Genomic DNA, 23,389 nt, shown 5'->3' with positions numbered 1-23,389 from the left:
TCAAAGCCTGGCTGGGCCATGACCACCTGAATGACCTGAGGAATGGTCTCAGGCAAATTTGTAAAAAGTGGAGACCCTGCCTGCCAGGGAGGCATGCGGTAAGAGGCGCATCCAGTCAGGTCAGGGCACCGTGTCCTCTCTTTGGAAGCCTGCGGAGCGAGACTGGTGGCCCTTGAGGCCACGGCAGCCATGGAGAAGGTGGGCCTGGCTCCAGGCGGCACAGAGGCACTGGAGAGGCCCCGGGGGAGCCTGGCAGGATCTGGCTGGTCCTGTGCTCTGCTTCCAGGTTCTGGCCCTGTAACCTGGGGGATAGGGCCGGCCAAGACAGGGCCACTGGATGCCAGCCAGCACCTGGGCCAGGTGCCAGGCGGAAGGGCTCTGGTGGATCAGCCCCGCACGCCCAACAGCCCCACAGGGGGGCCCATCCAGGGCCACACACCTGCCCCCAGGAGCAGGACGTCCCTGAGGCTAGAGTCCAGCTGGACCGGTGGAAGGGTCTCACCCTTTGCCCTTTGAGTCCTCTTGTAGGCACCCTTGCTGGGCTCCTAAGCACTCCTCCACACCCTGGCTCTGTCACCAGCCCCATGGTGATGTCATAAACTCCCAGATGCCCAGTGTGCACCCGGCCACAGAGAAGTGGGTGACTTAGGAGTATCCTCTCCACTTCTGACCCTTAGTTTTGTCTGTGCACAACTCACTCAAAATGGGCAACTCACTAAGCGTATTTTGTTCCTGGTTCCGCCACAGGTCCTGGCCATGCCATCAGCAACCTGCTCGTCTTGTCCGTGAGGCCTTCCCAGCTGGCCGGGCTCACCCCGCGGCTCCTACACCTGTGCCTGCCCCAGGAATCTGGGGCTGTTTCCCACTCCTCTTCAACCATCAGCGACATCTTGGGCCTTCTTTTCCAGCCAGGTGGGACGACGCCCCTATGAGGCTGTGTCTTATCCCTCGGAACACGGGCACCCCACAGAGGGTCCTGCCTCCTGTGGTCTGGAGCCCCCCCTCGAGGAAGAAACCCGTGCTGTCTGCTCGCAACTCCATGATGTTTGGACACCTCAGCCCCGTGAGGATCCCTCGTCTCAGAGGCAAGTTTAACCTTCAACTTCCTTCATTAGATGAGCAGGTGATCCCAGCCAGGCTCCTGAAGATGGAGGTGAGGGCAGAAGAGCCCAAAGAAGCAACGGAGGTGAAAGACCAGGTAGAGATCCAGGGGCAGGAGGACAATAAAATGGGCCCCTGTAGTAATGGGGAAGCAGCCTCCACCTCTAGGCCCCTGGAGACTCAGGGAAACCTCACTTCCTCCTGGTACAATCCCAGGCCCTTGGAGGGAAATGTCCACCTCAAGATCTTGACAGAAAAGAACCAGACTGACAAGGCCCAGGTGCATGCAGTGAGTTTCTACTCCAAGGGCCATGGAGTCGCCAGTTCACACAGCCCTGCTGGAGGCATCCTTCCCTTTGGGAAGCCTGACCCACTTCCAACAGTGCTCCCTGCCCCAGTTCCGGGCTGCTCCCTGTGGCCAGAGAAGGCAGCCTTGAAGGTGCTGGGTAAAGACCACCTGCCCAGCTCTCCAGGCTTGCTGATGGTGGGGGAGGACATGCAGCCCAAGGATCCTGCAGTTCTTGGATCAAGTAGGTCTTCTCCACCCAGAGCTGCCGGCCACAGGTCCCGCAAAAGAAAACTGTCGGGGCCACCACTGCAGCTGCAACTGACCCCTCCCCTGCAACTGAGGTGGGATAGAGATGAGGGGCCCCCACCGGCTAAGCTTCCATGTCTATCTCCTGAGGCACTGTTGGTGGGTCAGGCTTCCCAAAGAGAAGGACGCCTCCAGCAGGGCAACATGCGTAAGAACATGAGGGTGTTAAGTAGAACATCAAAATTCAGGAGACGAAAACAGCTGCTTAGGAGGAGAAAGAAGACACGGCAGGGCAGGCGTGGTGGCTCACGCCTGTAATCCAGCACTTTGGGAGGCCCAGGCGGGCGGATCACACTTGGCACTACTCACTTTGCAGACAGGACGGCGGCGCAACCTTCCAAGTGTGAAGTGACAGCCTTGTGTGTGATCTTTCTGCCCTCCCCAAGTTTGCATTTTCGACATTAAAGTTTACTTTTTAATTAAAAAAAAGGAGATCGAGATCATTCTGGCCAACATGGTGAAACTCCGTCTCTACTGAAAATACAAAAATTAGGCCGGCATGGTGGCTTGTGCCTGTAGTCCCAGCTACTCGGGAGGCTGAGGCAGGAGAATGGCTTGAACCTGGGAGGTGGAGGTTGCAGTGAGCCGAGATTGCACCACTGCACTCCAGACTGGTGACAGAGCAAGACTCCGTCCTGAAACAATGTTGCGGTTGAGAGCAGGATGGTCTTTTGGGACAGGAGGAACAAGAGGTTCTGGTTGCCACTCTTCAATCAGTTCTTCTTTTTCCTTGACTGTAAGATCAGATCGTTCTTGTAATTTGTAAGTCTTAGAGAAAAGAAGTCTGATTATCCAGAGTATCAGAATCCCTTCCAAAATAAGATGGTAAGCAGGAGCCTCGTAAAGCACCTGTACCATCTCCACCAGAACCCACTGCTCCGTGGCAGTCGCCATAGTTAGCTGCTTCCTTCCGGAAGGCTAGCGGTTAATTTTAAAAAGCTTCATGGAGGAGATAGTAACTAAGGTGGTCCAGGAAGAATAGGGACATGATGGAAGGATGAAAGAAGGGAGGTAAAAAGTGGGACAAAGAACACTGGAGATGGAGGGAATGCTATGAAAGAAGATACCGAGGCTTTGGGAGATATGGGAGTCGGTATGCACGTGTAGGCAGTGTCTTAGTTTGCTCAGGCTGCTGTAACAAAGTGTCATAGGCTGAGAGGGTTTTGTTGTTGTTGTTTTTTGTTTGTTTGTTTTGGTTTTTCTGAGACTGAGTCTCACTCTGTTGCTCGGGCTGGAGTGCAGTGGCACGATCTCGGCTCACTGCAACCTCCGCCTCCAGGGTTCAAGAGATTATCCTGCCTCAGCCTCCCGAGTAGCTGGGACTACATTCATGCGCCACCATGCCCAGCTAATTTTTGTATTTTTAGTAGAGACGGGGTTTCACCATGTTGGCCAGGATTATCTCGATCTCTTAACCTCGTGATCTGCCCGCCGAGGCCTCCCAAAGTGCTGGGATTACAGGCGTGAGCCACCACGCCGCGGCCTGCTGAGTGGTTTAAACCAGCAGTCCCCAGCATTTTTGGCACCAGGGACGGGTTTCATGGAAGACAATTTTTCCACAGATGGCGGGGGCTGGGGGCGGTGTAGGAGGGATGATGGTCTCAAGATGAAACTGTTTCACCTCAGATCGTCAGGCATTAGTTAGATTCTCATAAGGAGCGTACAATCTAGATGCCTCGCATGCGCAGTTCACAACAGGGTTTGCGCTCCTGTGAGAATCTAATGCTGCCGCTGATCTGACAGCAGGCGGAACTCAGGCCATAATGCTCACTGACCCGCAGCCACTCACCTCCTGCTGTACAGCCTGGTTCCCAACAGGCCACTGAACAATACAGGTCCACGGTCTGGAGGTTAGGGACAACCCCGTGGTTTAAACAACAGAAATTTATGTTCTCACTGTACTGGAGGCTGGAAGTCTGAGATCAAAGCGTCAGCAGGATTGGTTTCTCCTGAGCCTCTCTCCTTGGCTTGTGGATGGCCACCTTCTCCCTGCGTCCCACATGGTCTTCCCTTTGTGCGTGCCTGTGTCCTAATCTCTTCTCCTCATAAGGACACAAGTCCTGTTGGATTAGGGCCCATCCCGGTGACCTCATTTTACTGTCATTAGCTCTCTAAAGACCTTATCTCCAAATACAATCACATTATGAGTTCCTGGGGTTAGGAAGTTAATGCATGAATTTTGAGGAGAAACAGTTCAGCCCACAGTAGGCAGAATCACACAGTCATCATGCACACAGGCTCTGGAGTTCAAATCCCCACTCTGGCACTTATTAACCGTGCAGCTATGATTAAATTACATAAGCTTTACTGTGCCTCAGTTTTCTCAGCTTTGAGGTAGGATAACAATAGTAACCTTCTCCATAAGGGTGCTGCAAGGATTAAATGTGTTCCTGTATATACCTGGCACTTAGTGAGTGCTCAGTAAATGTTATTCATTACTAGGACTGAAACAAAAATTTAAACACTGGATAAAAATGCTCAGAGGCTGCTTTCAAAGTTGAACTATTCCACTAAATAGGAGTATGATCTTGGGAAATTTACTCAGTCAATGAATATTAAGTAGTGTGTACTATGTTTCTATCAGTTAACCTCATTGGGATTTAGCATTTTCCTGTATTAAAACAAGAGGTTTAACAAGATTGCTTTTTGAGTCCTTTTCAGTTCTGACATTCTGAGAGTGTGTTCATCACACATGGATTGAAATGTGAGCTCATTGTGCAGGACAGAAGGAAACAAAGATAGAAAGAAAGGGGGACAGTAAGTTGTCAGGGGCTCTGAGTGCTGCTGGGGGAGGAGTTAGTATTCTAGGGATTGGCAAGCTCTTGTAGGGTTCTGAACAGATGAACAACTTAGTAGGTTTCCAATTCAGGGTAAGGATTTCAAAAATACAAAATTATTGATTAAGGTCACCTGTCTCACTTTATTGCAGCAACCAACAATTCCTGTATAAATGACTTAACCCAGGGAGGAAATAGTTTACAATTTGAGGTGTCAAAAAACTCACTGTTAAATAGGTAATTTTAAAAACTCTATTGTTTACTGTTTAGCTAACAATGAAGAGATTAAACTCCTTGGGCTGATGCAGGGGCAGAGATAGATGAGAGCTCCGTCCCAGATGGGGATTCCCCACCTAGGTGGCCATCCAGCAGCACCTTGAGAAAAAAGTGTTAGACAATTTGAAAACCATCATCAAGATCATTATTCAGAAACATCTCATTTTACAGCTACATTAATTCAACAAATATTTACAGAGTACCAACCATCTACCAGGAACTGTGCTAAGCTCTTCTAAAGCTTTACATTTTAATTAGGTGAGAGACAGAAAAATAGCAAATAATCAGCAAGATAGTTGCAAAATATGATATATGCCTTAAAAGATGTGACTATGCACAAAGAGTATCCTGGGTGAGGGCCATTTTAGATTGGGTGATAGGAGGTGGCATTTGGGGTAGGTGATATTTGGGGCTGGCAGTGGGCATTGGTTAAAGTCCACAGCTACCTTCATATTTGTAAAGTATTCATAATACCTTTTGAATCCCTATGTAAAGTCTGCAGGATTTCTCACCTTGTGCTCTCACCCAAAGTTAAAGGAACACCTTGCTTTCCTAGCACCTTGAGAGCAGAGTGCAGGCATGTGGCATGAGCTCTGCCAGTCCCATGCATTCACTGGAGATTCCAGCTCAGAAAAGAGTGATGTGAAAGGGGTGATGCCCTTAAAGCATTTCAGGAAGGCTAGTGGGTCTTGGCTGAGACATAACAGGAAGAGGTCCCAGTGGTGGCACCCCCCAATCTAGCATCATGGAGCAGGCTGTGACACAATGTGCAGGACACCTGTCAGATTTCCCCTGGAGCAAGCTGTCCATGCCATTGTTCAAGCTGCTCCCTGGCCCATCTGCAGTCTCCAGGAGCCTCTCATATGATTAATAAATTGCAGTCCTGATTGAACTAGCTCCAGTGAGCCTTGCTCTTTGCAACTTAGAACTCTGGTGGGTGTAGTAATTGATTCTAGAAGTGTCTGCTGTCAAGAAGCCTTCAAATAAATGGAATGCAAGGATGATAAGGTAAGCTGGCTGCTTCTGAGCTGAAGAGCTTAAAGAAAGAAAACAATTTCCAAAGTATTTGTTAGCCCAAGGCATGGTCAGAAAACCAGGGACTTTCTTTGATTTCTATGGCTGTGCTGAAAGAATCACTTATCTTTACTGCAGACAGAGGGCTTCTGTAGCCAAAAATCAAAGTCAAGGGTTGAGTCTGAGGGTTGCCAACACTCAGAGTCAGAGGAATTCACTGTATTGCCTGATTTCATTGGTGGATATTAAGGCATCAAAGAGGAATGACTATAATCTTGAATATGGGAACTGGACCAAAGAAGAGGATTTGGGGGCCTTATACTCCTAACCCCCAAAGACCTGTATAATGGAAAACACCCCTCCTTCCCAATCTGATGATCCTCTTCCTGCCTTGCTTAAAGACCTCCTAATGGCTTCATTCATAGCATTAACCTCTTAAAATGTCCTCCAGGCCTCCTCCCCACCCCTCCCGGACATTGTCTCTAACCTATAACTAGGTGCAGAACCCTGTGGGCCCTGGGATGCTAAAAACAAATCATACCTAGGAAAAGGTTTACACACCAATGATTTGTAAGAACTGCCCATTAACAGAAACTTTTTAAAAGTATGTTTCACATATACTTTTAAAGGAGAGTAAAGTCTCTAGGCAAAAAAAAAAAAAATGATGGATGGTTCTCTAAGGTCCCATTAAGTCTATGTAACTGAGAAAACTTTAGTACTGCCTGCAGGACAGGTCCCTGGATAGCCTTGGCCGGCCCAGCTCTTCCCTCTCTTGCTTGCAATGCAACATCCTAAGATAAGAAGGAAATGTCCAGAACCTCCCAGGCTATATCTTCCTTCCTCCCAGACTAGGATGTTCTGCAGTACTTATGCTCAGCAATCCAAGCTGCACCCAGGGTATAAAACCCAGAACGAAGTACTTCCAGGGTCCCTCAGCTGCAGTGGAATGTGGAACACATACCAATGAGATTCCATCTGCACTGCACCACTTTCCTTCTCACTGAAAGGCTGGCTTGCCGTGGACCCTAGGCTTGTGTTTATCCTTGTGACTACATGTGAGTAACAAAGTCACTTTGCCTCACTTGTGCCAGTGTCTTGTCTTACCGGATTAGACCTGAGAGCCTTCACTGGCCAACAGGGCCCAGCACAAGCCCTCGAGTAGCGATTCACAGATTCTGAGGGATATAGGCTAGAGAGGGCTGGACGTAGTTTTGGATTAGGCTAAATATTTCATTAGGCATACTCTGTAAAGATAGTCTAGGTTAAATTAATTAGCTTGACCACCCTGAAGTGCCTCTAGCAACTTGCTCTTGGCAGAATGAAATTGAATTCAGTGGTGGCCTTCTTAAGAGAAATTGATACGCCAGAAATTCCTCAGTGTAATGAGCAAGAAAGATACCAAAGTCCTAGAGAGATAGGAATGTAGAAGATTGGACTGTCCACTAATCTATCCCTTAACCTCATATCTGAGTGAGCATGGAAGACATGGCGCCCACCAGGATGTAGATAACTGCATGTCGGGGGGGAGTATCAACACCTCTAAAAAGCTTGTTAGCTGGCTCTCTTTAGGCAATAACGTGAGTGGAAGATGCTACCACTGACATGGTCTTTCTGGATGTCAAATAGCAGCATCCAACCATCAGAGATAAAATGGGTGTGGACCAAATATTAGGCAGCTGGGCCACAGTGGGAAGTACATGCTTCAACCCACAGGGATCTTTGCTACTTGCTAAGGGATAGTAAAGTCTCTGACACAAAATTCATGGATAGTTTACAAATGTCCTATTAGGTCTGTGTAACAGAAAACTTCAGGATGGATAAAGAAAGGTCTGGTTTGAGCCTCAAATAGAGAGTAACAGCCTCTTACCCAATTCCTGCATTTGAATCAGCTCAAAAACTCACAGCCCTTTGAATGAAGAGGAGGCTGGAGTCTTGACAACATCACACGTACATGTGATCACTGTTCTTCCCACCCTTCTCCCAAAGAGACCTGAGCCCTTTTACTAGGGAACCCATATACTATAACAGAGGAAAACACCTAGATATTTTAGAGATTATTGAACACTGGTGCAACAAGTCTGGGAACGCATGGCATCACTACAGTCTACCAGCTTTGCTACGGAGGCTATCTGAGAAATGTTGTTTTTCCTGGAGTCTACCTTATGAGGAGAATAGAACTCCAAGGCTATCCTTCCCAGTTAACTGTGTGCATGGCTAGAAAGAAATGCCTGGCTCCTGATCCAGGAGGAAGGCCTATTACGTTAGAAATAGCCAAATAAGAACCCGTGGAACTGTTATTTTCCTCCAGAATAGTAAATCTAAAGTTTCTTTGCAAATGGGTGAAATTGTCAAGGTCATTGTTACCATCAAAGACTTGAAAGTTGCAAGGATGGTGCTTTTTTGTCACATTTTCATCTCAACTCACCAACTGATCTGTGAAGAATATGGAAGCATCTTAGAAGATGACAGATTATGGCAAGGTAAATCAAGTGACAACAACTGTAGCTCCTAGCAACCGTGTGCAGCTACTCATAAGCTTTATAATTTTTGTCTTTGTTTTTTCAATACTAATATGCAGAGAACCCAGAAAAAAACTTGCTCTCACACGAAAAAAAAAAATCAGGAATCCACTGTTACTCTTTGATGTCTGTTATCGCAATTTTCAGTTCTGTATCACAATAGAGATTCTAGGAGCCTTGATCATCTCACCATCATGCCAGAACATCACCCTGGCCTTCTGTAACAGGGATGTCATGAAGACAGAACCTGGAGAGCAGAAAGTAGCAGGTACTAGCATGCCTGTTTAAGACATGTATAGCTGAGGATGAAAAACGCAGTACTGTGGCTTTGCAGTGCGGTGGAGTCTTTTGTTGGTTTGTTTGTTGTTTGTTTTTTGAGGTGCACTCTCGCACTGGTGAAGTCTTTTTTAAAAACAATTTTCACTTTTATTTTAGATACAGAGGTACATGGGCAGGTTTGTTACATGTATATCACGTGATGCTGAGGTTTAGGATACAGATGATCTCATCACCCAGGTAGTGAGCACAGTACCCAACAGGTAGTTTTAAAACCCATTCTCCTCTCCCTCTCTCCCCCCTCTAGTAGTCTCCGTTGTCTATTGTTCTCATCTTTACGTCCATGAGTACGCAGTGTTTAACTCCCACTTATAAGTGAGAATGTGCAAAATTTGGTTTTCTCTTCCATGCAGTGACATCTTGCAGTGTGTCCAGTGGTTAAGGGCACATTATAAACGACATGTGTAACAATGTGTTCCCCCTTTTCCAAGGCTGTCCTGAACACCATTGCTGAGGGCCCAACTTGTCAGCACCAGTAGCCAATCCTGATTGGCACATCATCCATTTGGGAGAGTAACCCTCCACTTGGTGGCAGGTTAGGTATATTATACCCCTTCTATGATGGAGGGGACTGTGATTTGCCCTTATTGGAATAGACATATATCATGGATGCATATTTGCCTTCACTGTACACAATGCTTCTGCCACTAATAACATAAGGATTTGCTGAATACGTTGATCACCATCATGGCATTTTACACAACACTGCTTTGAAAAAGTGAGATATTTTATAGCAAGTAAGTAACACAATAGCCTTACATTCATGAGATTTCCTGGTCTTTCCATTTACCAAAATCAGCTTACTCTAGAGTAGAGTTGAATGGTCTCATATAATACTTGACTTGTGTAATACAGGTAATACATTGTACTGCTGAGACATGGTTTTCTATGGCACACAGTATATATTTTGAACAAGAAACCTCTAGATATTCTTTTTCTGACAGCCAAAATACTTGGATCTAGTGAACCAATGATGAAAGATAAAATGGCATCCCTTGTTATTATACCAATAGATCACTTGCAAAATATTTTCTCCTCCTCCCCTAAGAGTCTTTGTCTCCAAGAGAAGAATGCTTCTTTAGGGGCCACACTGTATTTCCATTCAATGAGAGGTTAAACTGGTCATTTAAGACTGCTTGGCTGGGTGCGGTGGCTTACGCCTGTAATCCCAGCACTTTGGGAGGCCTTGGCGGGCGGATCACCAGGTCAGGAGATCGAGACCATTCTTGCTAACATGGTGAAACCCCATCTCTACTAAAAACACACAAAAAAGTTAGCCAGGCATGGTGGTGGGCACCTGTAGTCCCAGCTACTCGGGAGGCTGAGGCAGGAGAATGGCGTGAACCCAGGAGGCGGAGTTGCAGTGAGCCAAGACCACACCACTGCACTCCAGCCTGGGCAACTGAGCAAGACTGTGTCTCAAAAAAACAAAAAACAAAACAAAAAACAAAAAAGGCACACAAAACCATGAACACATTGTGCAGCTGTACAAAAATATTTGCTTTCTTTATATCTTTATTCTCTAAGCTTTTATATATATATATATATATATATTTTTTTTTTTTTACTTTTTAGATTTTTGTTAAAAATGAAGACACAAACACACATATAGCCTAGGCCTATACAGGGTCAGGATCATCAATATCACTGTCTTCCACGTCCACATTTTGCCCCACTGGAAGGCTTTCAGGGGCAATAACAGGCATGCAGCTGTCGACGACAATGTCTTCTTCTGGGATATTTCCTGAAGGACCTGCCTGAGGCTGTTTTAAAGTATTTTTTTAATAAGTAAAAGAAGTACACTCTAAAATAACAATAAAAAGTATACTCAACACACAAACCAGTAAGATAGTGGTTTATGATCAACCTCGTGCATTAGGTACTATACATAATTGTATGTGCTATACTTTTATATGACTTTAAAAGTAAGTTAGTTTACAACAGCATCACCACAAACATGGGAATAATGTATTGTGCTATGACGTTATGATGGTGATGATGTAAAGATGGCTACGATGTCACTGGATGCTAGAACATTTTTGGCTCCATTATAATCTTATGAAACCACATCATATATGCAGTCTGTGGTTGACCAGAATGTTGTTATGCAGCCCATGACTGTGCATGTGGAATGGGCAGCAGAGGAAGGAAGTAATTGTCACTACAGTCTTGAAAAGTTTTAACCTAAAGAGATTTGGGTTTCTCTTTTAGGGAGAGATGACATATGTTTTCTTTTTCGTTTATTTATTTATTTATTTATTTTAGATGGAGTATCACTCTATTGCCTGGGCTGGAGTGCAATGGCGTGATCTCAGCTCACTGCAACCTCCGTCTCCCGGGTTCAAGCAGTTCCCTGCCTCAACCTCCCGAGTAGCTGGGATTACAGGTGCCCACCACCATGCCCGGTTAATTTTTTTACTTTTAGTAGAGACAGGGTTTCACCCTGTTGGCCTGGCTGGTCTCGAACTCCTGACCTCGTGATCCACCCACCTCAGCCTCCCAAAGTGCTGGGATTACAGGCATGAGCCACCTTGCCAGGCCCATATGTTTTCATTTGCATAAAATATAATTGTACTAAATGAAGTAACCATTTCAAAGTTTTTGGTTGTTGTTTGGAAATTTAAATCTGGTTCGTAATACTGGGCAACCAATAAGTAAACTGTTGTTCAAATGTTATTAAAATTGTGAAAATGAACAATAGTTTTCATGCTCTTATGTTTTGGAAATGTCCTATCTTTAGCTCTATCTCTGTAAAATGGAAACCTGAAATTTTCTTTTCTAGTCTCCTTTGAAGCTAAGACTCAAGCATTAGACAAATTTCCTCAAATCAGATGCACCCATGTGAAACTTCTATTTAAAAGTGAGTAATGTTACATGTATGAAACAGACTCTAAACATCCCAGTTGAAAACAAAGGTGTGAACTAAAACTTAAACTGCTTTCTTGAAGTTATTGAAGAATGAACAGAAGCAAAGAGGCTATGATGGGGACGAAATACTTGATTGAAGTGGGGGAGAGATATATGAGTAAATTTCCATTCCTCAGGCTTTTACCCCAAGACTAAGTTTAGTATACGCAAGGCACACAACACAGACAGGAGCTCATGTGGAAAAAAACTATATTCTTTCTGTCCTGTCAACCAGAAAAGAGAAGGTATAAAATTGTGGAGGCTGAAGAGAGTGGAAGAATCCTGTAGGGGAAAGAGTCAGACAGGGGATCCTCAATCTCTTTCTGCCAAATCTCTGACTAACTCCTGAAGCATGAATGTGTGGAAGAGATGCAAAGAAGCCCAGCTGAGGAAGGTCTGAAGATTTCCTGAATTTATGAAAGACAGAAATGTATAGACATAAGATGCTAAACAAATACTAAGCAGAACAAATACAAAGAAGTCCATGTTAAAGAACACCATATAATCAGATTGTTGAAAGACAAAGGAGTAAATCTTGGCATGTTACAAGCAAGGGACCAATGATCCAATTAGTGGCTGACTTAGCAAAAATCACTAGGCTAGAAGACAGTGGATCAACACTTTTAAAGTGCAGAAGAAAAAAGTTAAAAACCGGCAACCCAGAATTCTATATCCAGTGAAAATATCATCAAGAATGAAAGTGAAATAAGATGCTTTCATATAAAGGGAAACTAAGAATTTACCTCCAGCAAATGTGTATTATAAGAAATGCTAAAGGAAACTCTCCAAGCTGAAGGAAAATGATACCAGATGGAAACTTAGATCCTCAGAAAAGAGTGAAGAGCACCAAACATGATAAACCTGTAGATAAATGCAAAATACTATATTTTTGCATGCTTCCTGTTAATTTTCTTATACATTTTGCTTCTCTTTAAAACAAATTTCTAAGTTTGTCTAACATAAATAACAACTAGACTATAAAGGATAGGAGAAAGCATGGGTTTGTAAGATTGTAAGATTTCTGTATTTCACAATAAATAGTGCATTATTAACTATAAGTTGGCTCATTGAAAGTTCTGAATATATATTATATTCCCTAGGGAACCACTATAAAAATAATGCAAAAAATAATAGGTATGCCATTAGGAAAATTAAGATGGTATTTATACAAATATTCAAATTATCCAAAAAGAGGCAGGAAAGGGGGTACAAAGTAATAACAGCAAAAACAAGCAAGGACAAAACAAATTTTTTAAAAGCTAGACTCAAACCAGACCATACTGATAATAATATTAAATATTAATGAACTTAACATTCGATTAAAAGACAGAGATTGTCCAGATGGATAAAGAAACGAGACACCACTATATGCTCTCTACAGGATACACGTTTAAATAAAAATGCAGATACGTTAAAAGTTAATGGATGATAAAATGTAAAAAAGCTGAACCGACTATATTAATATTAGGTCAAACAAACTTAAAAATAGCTTGCAAAAATGGAAATAAAAAGGTATGCTTCATAATAATAAAAGGTTAAATTCAAGAGGAAGATATAACAATAAAATATACATGAAGCAAATAAAAATACATAATGCCGAAATTGACAGGACTAAAAAGAGAAACAGTCAATCACAATTCTAATAATGGATTTTTAATACTTCCTGAGTACATAATAAAACTATTAGAAAAAATAAGACAAAAATATTATCTACCTTTACTTAGTTGAAAACTACACCCAACAATAACAGAATGCAAATTTGTTTTATGTGCACATGGTATGCTTACCAATATTCTAAGCCATACTGTAACAGCCTAAAAGGTTCTTCCATCCCCCTGCACAAACAAAATAGATCATGGCATTGCAGTAAAGAAAGAGTTTAATTGATGCAAGGCCAGCCACCCCACGTGGCAGAGTCATTACTCAAATCAATATCATCAAAAGCTCATAAGTTAGGGGTTTTTCAAAGGTAGTTTGGTGGGCAGGGGGCTAGGGTATGAGGAGTGTTGATGGGAGATGAAATCATTAGGAGTTGAAATTGTCCTCTTGCGCTGAGTAGACCACAAGAGTGTGGGTGGGACCACATGAGCAGTTGGTGAGTCCAGGTGGAGCCATCAGGGTCAGACATGCAGAAAATCTGAAAAGGTGTCTCAAAGGGCCAATCTTAGGCTGCAGGAGTAATAGAGAAAGTTGCATATCTTGTGAATTCTGGAATAATGGCTGGCAAGCCTTTATATCTACACCTTAGCAGAATTCAGGCTCTTCTATCCTCCTAGCTTGGTGCACTCTCATTAGCTTTATTAAGATGGTTGAGTTTGGGGGAAGGGCTATTATCATTTGAACAATATATTAAATGTTTCCCAAAGTTAGCTTGGCTTAAGCCCAGAAATAATTAAAGGAAGCTTGAAGGCTAAAGGCAAGAGGATTGGCTAGATCAGATCTCCCCAACTGTTATCTTTTTTGCAAAGGTCGTTTCAGTGCAAAAAATCATACAGAGAATGGCTACAATGGCATTATCTTTAAAAAAAAAGCAAAATTAAGTAACCTAGGAAGCACTGAATATTTGCAATTACACACTTATTTTTAAACAACCATTGAGTCAAGTAAGAAATAAGAAAAAATAGAAAATATGTTTAATTTCTTGAATTTGTGGTATGCAGTTAAAGTAGTGCCGAGAGATAAATTTATGTTTAGTGCCAACATTAGAAAAGAAAGTTCTCAAGTAATGGTCTAAGTCTCTACCCTAAGAAATTAGAAAAAGACCCAAATTAAACCCGGAGAAAACAAGGGTAAGGAAATAGTAAAGAAGAGAGCAGAAATCAGCAAACTAGGAGACAGAAAAACAATAGAGAAAACAAATTAAAATCTGCTTTTCAAAATATCAATAAAGTTGATAGTGATCTAGCAGAAATATCAAGAAAAAAAGAAAACACAAATCACCAGTATAGGAAATGGAAGAGGAGGTATTACTGTTAACTCTTCAGACATTAAGAGATAATGAGGGAATACTATTAACAACTTGATACCAATAAATTCAACAACCAGATAAAATGGACAAATTTCTTAAATAACACAAATTATCAAAATTGACTAAAAAAAGAAAAGCTCAACTGTCCTATATCAATTATAGAAATTGAATTTATAATTTGAGAACTTTCCGGAAGAAAACCCCAGGCCTAGATGGCTTCACTGGTAAATTCCATTAAAGAAAAAAACAATCTAAATTATACACAAATTCATTCAGAAAATGGAAATGGAAGGAACACTTCCTTACTTATTTTATGAGGTCAGTATTATCCTAATTACAATACCAGCCAAAATATCAAAATAAGAACCAAGAACCAATATATTTCATGAACATAGACACAAATATCCCTAACAAAGTATTAGCAAATGAAATCTAAGAACATATATAATAAATAATAAATCATGACCAAGTGAGTTTATCCCAGGAATGCAAGGTTGATTTAACATCAGAAAATCAGAAATAATTCAACATATTAACAGAATAAAACAGAAAAATCATTTTAATAGATCAGAAAAAAGGATTTGACAAATTAAATACCCTTTCATGATTAATAAAAGATACTGAGCAAACTAGGAATAGAAGGGAATTTCCTCAATCAGATTAAGAACATCTGTAAAAAGCCTATAGCTAGCATCATATTCAATGGTGAAATGATCAGTGCTTTTTATCTAAGAATAAGAACAAGGCAAAGAAATCCACTTTCACCACTATCATTTCACATTGTACTGGAGGTCCTATCCAGTGCAATAAAGCAATAAAAACAGATAAAACCTTTAGAGATTATAAAAGAATAATTAAGACTGTCTTTATTTGAAAATGATATACTCACATAAGTATAAAAACCCTAAGAACTACCCCCAAAAGTTAATAGAACTAATAAATAAATGCAAAAATATGCAATACGAAAAAAATAATTTGTATTATTTATGGTCAAAATGCAAAGCTCAATTGCATTTTTTATACTAGCAATAAACAATTAAAACCTGAAATTTTAGAACTACTCTATTTAATATGACATAAAGCATCACCAAACACTTAGAAATAAACTTAACAAAAGATATTCAAATCCTATACCCTATAAACTATAAGACAATGTAAAGGGAAATTAAGCAACCTAAGTAAATAAAGATATATAATATGTTCATGGATTAGAAGACTTAATATTGTTAAAATGGCAATCTTATCTCTATAGATTCAATGCAATTTCAACCAAAATCATAACAAACTTTAAAAAAAATTGACAAACTGGTTTTACAATTAATACAAAAAAGCAAAGGACCTAGAATAGCTAGAACAATTTAGTAAAAGGGACAGAAAGTAGAAAGGCTTATGCTGATTTCAAGACTTACTATAAGGCTACAGTAATTAAGAACAGTATGGTATTAGAGAAAGGCTAAACTTTACAGTTCAGTGGAACAGAACATGTAGTCCAGAAATAGACCCACATTTCTAAAGCCAATTGATTGTTGATATAAGTGTCACAGTGATTTAATAGAGAAATGCTAGTTTTTTCACAGTGCTGCTATAACTGGATATTTGTATGAAAAAAATAAACTTTGGCCCTTCTCTCATACAATCAACAAAACAACTCAAAATGAATCATAGACCTAAATTCCTAGAACAAAATACAGGAGAAGATCTTAGTGACATTGGCTTAATGAAAGATTTTATAATCAGGACCTTAAAAAATACAAACTATAAAATAAAAAACCTGATAAGATGTGCTTCATTAAGATTAAAAATGTGGCCAGGTGCAGTGGCTCATGCCTGTAATCCCAACACTTTGGGAGGCTGAGGCAGGTGAATCATCTGAGGTCCAGGAGTTCGAGACCAGCCTGGCCAACATGGTGAAACCCCGTCTCTACTAAAAATACAAAAAATTAGCCAGGCATGGGGGTGGGCACCTGTAATTTCAGCTACTTGGGAGGCTGAGACAGGAGAATTGCTTGAATCCAGGAGGCAGAGGTTGCAGTGAGCCGAGATCGCACCATTGCACTCCAGCCTGGGCAACAAGACGGTCTCAAAAAAAAAAAAAAAAAAAAAAAAAAAAAAAAAAAGAAAGATTAAAAATGTTTGCTCTTTGAAAGGCATATTTAAAGCAAGTTATAGACTGGAAGAAATTTTTGCAAAATATATGCTCAGCAAAGGACTTGGATCCAGAATAAAGGATTCTTACAACTTAATAATGTAAGACAAAAAATGGACAAAAGATTTGATGACACACTTTTTAAAGAAGATGTAGGAGTCACTAATAAGCACAAAGAAAAATGTTCAACATTAATGGTCATCAGAAAGCAAGTAAAACACAGTAAGTTACAACTACACATCCACTACAATGGCTAAAGTTAAAAAGACAGACAATAGCAATTGGTGAGGTTAGGGAGTAACTGGAACTGTCATATATTGCTGATGGAAATGGAAAATAGTACGGCTACTTTAAAAAACTGTGTGGCAGATAACTTATAAAGTTATATATTATATATATATATATATCATATGATCCAGCATAGTAGTATGAGAAATAAAAACAAATGTCTATACAAAGTATAAACACAAATGTTCATAGAAGCATTATTCATAAGAGCTCCAAACTGGAAGCAACCCAAATGTTCATCAACTGGTGAATGAACAAACTTTTGTATATCCCTACAATGGAATAGTATTTAGCATTAAAAAGGAATAAAATATTAATGTATTCAATATGGAAGAATCTCAGAAACATTACGGTAAATGAAAGAAGTCCAACACAAAATCTACATACGCTATGACCTCATTTATGTGAAACTAGTGAGATTCTGTAGTGACAGAGGGGATCAGTGATTGTCTAGTGTGTGGGGGTGAATATAGGGTTGATTAAGCATAAACAAGGAACTATTTTAGGATGCGTGAACTGTTCTGTATCTTAGTTGCACATTATTTACACAATTATATATATCTACCAAAATTCATTAAATTGTACTCTTTTTTTTGAGACAGGGTCTTGCTCCATTGTCCCAGCTGGAGTGTAGTGGCACGATCTCAGCCCACTGCAATCTCCACCTCCTAGGTTCAAGCAATTCTCCTGCCTCAGCCTCCTGGGTAGCTTGGATTACAGGCGCGCACCACTTTGCCCAGCTAATTTTTTTTTTTTTTTCGTATTTTTAGTAAAGACAGGGTTTCACCATGTTGGCCAGGCTGGTTTCAAATTCCTGACCTCAGGTGATCCACCTACCTCGGCCTCCCAAAGTGCTAGGATTACAGGTGTGAGCCACTGTGCTAGGCCAAATTGTATTCTTAATATTGGTAAATTTTGTGGTATAAAATAATATGTTAAAAACCAAAAAATAGAAAGAAGTAAAAAGTTAATGAAGAGAAGAGCAATGTGCTACACAGAATACACTCTACTAAAAAGACAGGCCACATGTGGTGGCCAACGCCTGTAATTCCAGCACTTGGAGACGAGGTGGACACATTGCTTGAGGCCAGGAGTTCAAGACTGGACTGGGCAACATGGCAAAACCCCGTCTCTACAAAAAATACAAAAATTAGCCAGGTGTGGTGGTGTGCACCTGTAGTTCCAGCTACTTGGGAGGCTGAAATGGGAGGATCACCTGAACCCAGGAGGTCAAGGCTGCGGTGAGCTGAGATCACACTACTGCACTTCAGTCTGGGTGATGGAGTGCGATTAAAAAAAAAAAAAGACAGTGAGGTTTCAGAAACAGTGGTAAAAGTCCTCAAGTCCTAGAACCAGTTCTGAAACTCTTTTGTGACAACAATGCTTTTAGCAGTCTGATAAAAATAATCTTTTTAATAATTTTTTATTGTGGTAAAATATACATAGCATAAAATTTACCATCATAATTGTTATTAAGTTTACATTCAGAGCCTTAAATTCATTCACATTGTTATGTAACCATCCCCACCATGCACTCACAGAACTCTTAATCTTCCCAGCTGAAACTCTGCACCCATTAAACACTAACTCCCCATTTCATCCTTCCCTGCAGCCCTTGGTAACCACCATTCTACCTTCTGTCTCTATTAATTTCACTATTCTAAGTGCCTCATAAATGAAACATACAGTATTTGTCCTTGTGTGACTGGCTTATTTCACTAGTGTAATGTTCTCAAAATTCATCCATGTCATAATGTGTCAGGATTTCCTTCCTTCTTAAGAGTGAATAATATTCATTGCATGTATATACCATACTTTATTTATCCATCTGTCAATGGAAACCTGGATTGTTTCCACCTTTTGGCCATTGTGAATTATGCTGCAGTAAACATGGAATACAAATATCTGTTGAGTCCCTGCTTTCAATTCTTTTGAGTATATACCCAGAAATGGAATTGCTGGATCATGTGGTAATTTTACATTTAATGTTTGAGGTTCAGAATTGTTTTAAATAAATAAAAAAATCTAGGATTATAAAGGAAACCAAGTATATTGAAATACAGTTATTAAAATATTTAAACATAAATGTATGTTATAGCAATATCTGTATTATATTAATACCTATATTAAATAAATGTAGGTTATAGCAATACCTGCATTATAATACAAAGAAAAGACATTTGAAATACCGGTAAATTAAATTTATTTTTATTTTTAAAGATATGTTAAAATGAAGATTATTGTTGCTGAGTTTGAATAAGAATGCCACTGTGGAGTGGCCTTTGATGAGAGAGCATGCATTTCATGTTGAATGAGGTTACAATGTGCTACACTCCAGCCTGGGTGAAAGAGAGAAAAGAAGGAAAGAAATATTAAAGAAAGAAAGGAAAGAAAGGAAAGGAAGGGAAAATGGGAAAGTAAGGGACATGTTGACAAGCAACTCATCTTGACCATTTGTTTTAATAATTATAAGTGTTAAAAACCTCAATTTGTAAAGACATATTGTTGCAAATGGAATTAAAATTTCAGAGCTTTCTTAAAAAAGCAGGGATAGGATTCTTTCAGGAGAAACTAGAATTCTCCAAAGTTTTAATTACTTCAATTACAATAGATTATTTTTGTCCTAAGATTAATTGAATTAATTTTTGCTAGGTCAAAGTCATCCAACAACTCATACCAGAAAGAAAATAATTGTGGATCTATGATTAATTTTGATGCCATCAAGATAAGGGGAAGAAACATTTGAAAAGGTTCTAAAGTGTTTCCGGGTGTTCATTACTTCTCTATTCAAACATGTTAGAGAAGTCCCTACTTCATCTTCATGCAGGGAAAGCACTTTATTCCATATCTGAAAGCTTGCAGTGGTATTGGCCTTACTCTCTTCTTCCATGTTAGCAGCCTAGCCGAGAAAGTTTGTAATTTTTTCAGTTGTATCTCTGACGGTGACTTCGGAGCCTTGAATTAAAAGACTTATTCATATAATTAAATATGCTTGCCATGTAAATTGACCTAGGGATAAAATCCTTTATCTCAAAGTGTTTCAAGAGTTTTTTTTTTTTCTTTTGGTAAATATAAAACTTCTACCTTTAGTTTTATCAAGCACTTTAATACTTGCCCTCCTAAAAGACAGTGAACTTTGTTACCCATAGAGATCATAAATATTTTCCTATCACATTACAGTTCTGTGTGTACCTTGAAATACTATCTATGCTCATCACTATCTCAAAATTACAGTAGTCATTAGGCCTGCTCGTAGGTCACACATGTCCACAGTTCACCCCTCTACAGAAACTTGTATGACAGGTTGAAAAATTCTGAAGAGACTCTATGTCTACTGGCCTTTCTGCCATGAAATGGTAAAATGACTTGTTTCTATATTGGAGACTCAGCTCATCTATGTTGATTTTCATTTTTTCCTATTTATAATTATTTGTTAACCAATAGGTAACTAGGTCCAAGGGTATGTAAACCAAGCAAGTTTAAATATCTCATGATTGAGATAAATGTTGAAGTGTGTTATTTTAAATGATTTGATTCCTCAATGGACATAGGCCATTCCCAGTGTAGTGTATTATGAGAACGGTAGAGTCTTTTCAAATTTGCTTTCTTTCTGTATTCTTTTTTTTTTTTTGTATACTTTCTGGATATACAAAGTAATGGCATGCACATGCACTATGTGATACAAACCATATTCATATATTATTATTTCGTGAAAGTTCTATATATCTCAAAAATCTCCGCAAGACAACTGTGAAAGCATTCAGAAATTGCCATATTACAAAGGCAAACAAGACAAAACAACACCAAGCAACTCTCTCCTTGACTGTTGCTGAATGTCAGGAATGACATGCATTCTAAACTGTTGTTATAATCCGCATGTATACATAAGGATTAAAACTCATTAAAATTTTGGATAAATTGTAAAATCTGCTGTCTTTTGTTTGTTATATAAATTTCTTGACTATCCTACACTCTACTTAGTTAACATAAAAATTACTTCGATCTTTGCAGATTAAACTAATTAAAATGCAAAATAAATGAGTTGCAAAAGTCAGTTGAATCAGCATTACTGAGGAATGATTTATTATTTATTGTTACAGATTCATTTAAGTTGCAGTGCCAAAAAAATGGAAGGATGATGACTCTGGTAATCATGCTTTCACTTGCATTTTTGATGTGATGTGATGGTAGAACACAAAAGCCATAGTGTTTTCTGGGCCAAAAAGTCTTGTCAATTAAAGTATTAATCCAGGAAACCGATAAAGCACTTCACATCTGCCCATTCTAAAAACAGATTTAAACAAAATATTTTAGGTGAGGAAGTGGTAAAGTGAGGAAATTTTAACTTGAAGAAGCTGGGACCTTCCTAAACATTTAATTTACTGTTTCACAAAAACCTTTTCTCAACACATCGTAGAAAGTTGTCAAACTCAGGAAGCTTCACTCTATTGGAAAGGCTTAAGTAAAGTCATGTGTTGCAAATAGTCAAGCTGGTTTGTGGAGTAGAATAGAGGGAAAACTGGAAGTGATTTTCTTGTCTAATGACACGTTCTGGAATAGTTGACATTGCTTTTAAGATTTTGAGGCAAGTCATCAAGCAGTTGACAGCGTCCTTATTCCCCTTCAGTATGCAACTGGTTGAAACTACAGACATCTTTTTATGTAATCACCTCCTTTTTTATATTCACTATTTACATGCTAATGCCATCAAAAAAATCTTATTATGCAAGCTCCTTTTGAAATAACAAACATTGCCAATGTTTTGGAAATGGTAAATAGTTTTTTTTGCCAAACCACTTTCACTGAAAGTAACGACTTCCTACTCTGCACAGATGGAGCCCTTCTGATGCATGTGAGACATCTGGTTTTTGCTACTTCACGGAAAAAGGATGCTCTACACATCTTCATCATGCACAGACATGCCAAACTCTTTCAATATTCCCCAAAGAAGTTTGGTCAACAGCCATAAAGTCACCAGCTTCTTCAGAATTGATCATGATTCCTTGGTTACAAACTACTGAAACTGAATCTGAAACTTAGCAAGAAGGTAGTCTGTTGGGAGGGATCAGAAAGTTGGAGAAACAAGCTTGAGCAAGACTAAAGGGAGGGGATGGGTCAAGTTCCTGGCCGAGGAATGGCCAATGAGTGTTGCCCAAGGCAGTAGGCTCTGGACTGAGCTGCAACCGCCAGAAATAATTCCTTGCTGACTCTCTGATTTTTGTTGCTCCTTCAAGAATATCTGTTTGTCACCCTTAGGTCACTTTCTGCTCTAACTGTCAAAAGATGAAGAGAAAGAATAACAGACTCCCTTCAGTTTCCCTGGATGAGAGAACAGGTTTAATTTTCTGAAATTTACACAGCTGACCACAGGTGATCACAGTGCAAAAATAATCCTGAATTCTTCTCTATTGAAATTTACAATGATATCATGTTACCATCTGGCCACTTTTCAGATAAGAGCCTAACATGATGGATTCATGTATACCTTGCTGCCCCATATTGATCAATTAAAAATGGCAGCTAGTAGAATGTGTGCGTGTGTACACTATGTGTGTGTATGTGTTGTGTGTGTGTGCATTTTCATGAAAAATTTTAAAAGAACTCTTGGTCACATATCAATTTTCCTAGCCTTACCCATAAGCAGGAGTAATAATTGATTTTAGGCAAGTTATCATCTACCCCAGTGAATGTGAGCATGTTTTATTTTGAAGTGTAGTATTTTTGTTTCTTCCTTACAAGGCCAGTGAAATCATGTTCCTGAGGGAAAAACAAAAACAAACTCTTTTTTGAGAGAGATGGTAGAGAGGATAATTGACTGCAGAAAGAATCCACGCAGACAAATTTCTACTTCAATCAGTAAACTAATTAAATTAAAATTTTTTGAAAACTCATGTGTACCCAAGTCATAGTTGGATAACTTGTCAACAACATTTAATTCCAGGACAGTGAAGCCAGGTCTTCAGTGTTTTGAGGAAAAAAAATATGATGATCTAAGAATTATCAATGTAAAATTAGATTACAAAACGAAGGGCCTCTAATGATTGTGTTATTGATGAACAGATGCTGAGCAAGATTGTGGGAGGGGAGATATTAAGAGAGGGAATGTGGGGAGTGCGTGACAGGGGAATGAGGAGGAGAGGTTGTTTCAAACAGGCAGTAAGAGGTTGCTGAACCTTGGTAGCTCCCTTTCCCACATGGGCCTCCTCAGATCCTTGGTAAACAGTGGGCTTTGGGGAGCTGTCTCAGCTAACACTGCTGCTGTCCAGATGCAGCTGTGGGTGCAGAAGGGGTGATGATGAGGGGTCATCTGGAGCAGAAGGTGAAGGGTGCAAGGTCTGAAAAGTGTTGTAGGTAAGCCCTGTGTTCTGAAGGAGGACTGGCCAGAGGAACAGGTGCCCCGGCACAGGTGGACATTTCTGCTTTTGCTGGTCATGTCAGGTGGATACAGTCACTGCATCCTCT

General features: G+C 40.2%; 1 protein-coding gene across 1 annotated transcript; it reads left to right on the top strand.

Annotated features, from left to right (window-relative positions):
* Positions 1 to 623: 623 nt before the first annotated feature.
* Positions 624 to 2,087, top strand: LOC115935612 (putative UPF0607 protein ENSP00000382826). Its single transcript, XM_031014021.3, has 2 exons — positions 624 to 636; positions 748 to 2,087. Exon 2 carries the CDS (start codon positions 929 to 931, stop codon positions 1,952 to 1,954), a length of 1,026 nt encoding a protein of 341 aa, XP_030869881.2. The 5' UTR covers positions 624 to 636; positions 748 to 928; the 3' UTR covers positions 1,955 to 2,087.
* The last annotated feature ends 21,302 nt before the right edge of the window (positions 2,088 to 23,389 follow it).

The sequence above is a fragment of the Gorilla gorilla genome, chromosome 7, assembly GCF_029281585.2.
Source record: "Gorilla gorilla gorilla isolate KB3781 chromosome 7, NHGRI_mGorGor1-v2.1_pri, whole genome shotgun sequence".
Lineage (NCBI taxonomy): Eukaryota > Metazoa > Chordata > Mammalia > Primates > Hominidae > Gorilla > Gorilla gorilla.
Note: the sequence above shows the minus strand (reverse complement) of the source record. Positions and strands in the feature narration are given on the sequence as shown.

Bases quoted from the DNA above. Each gene is read 5' to 3' on its own strand.
- LOC115935612 (XM_031014021.3), top strand. From the start codon at position 929: ATGAGGCTGTGTCTTATCCCTCGGAACACGGGCACCCCACAGAGGGTC.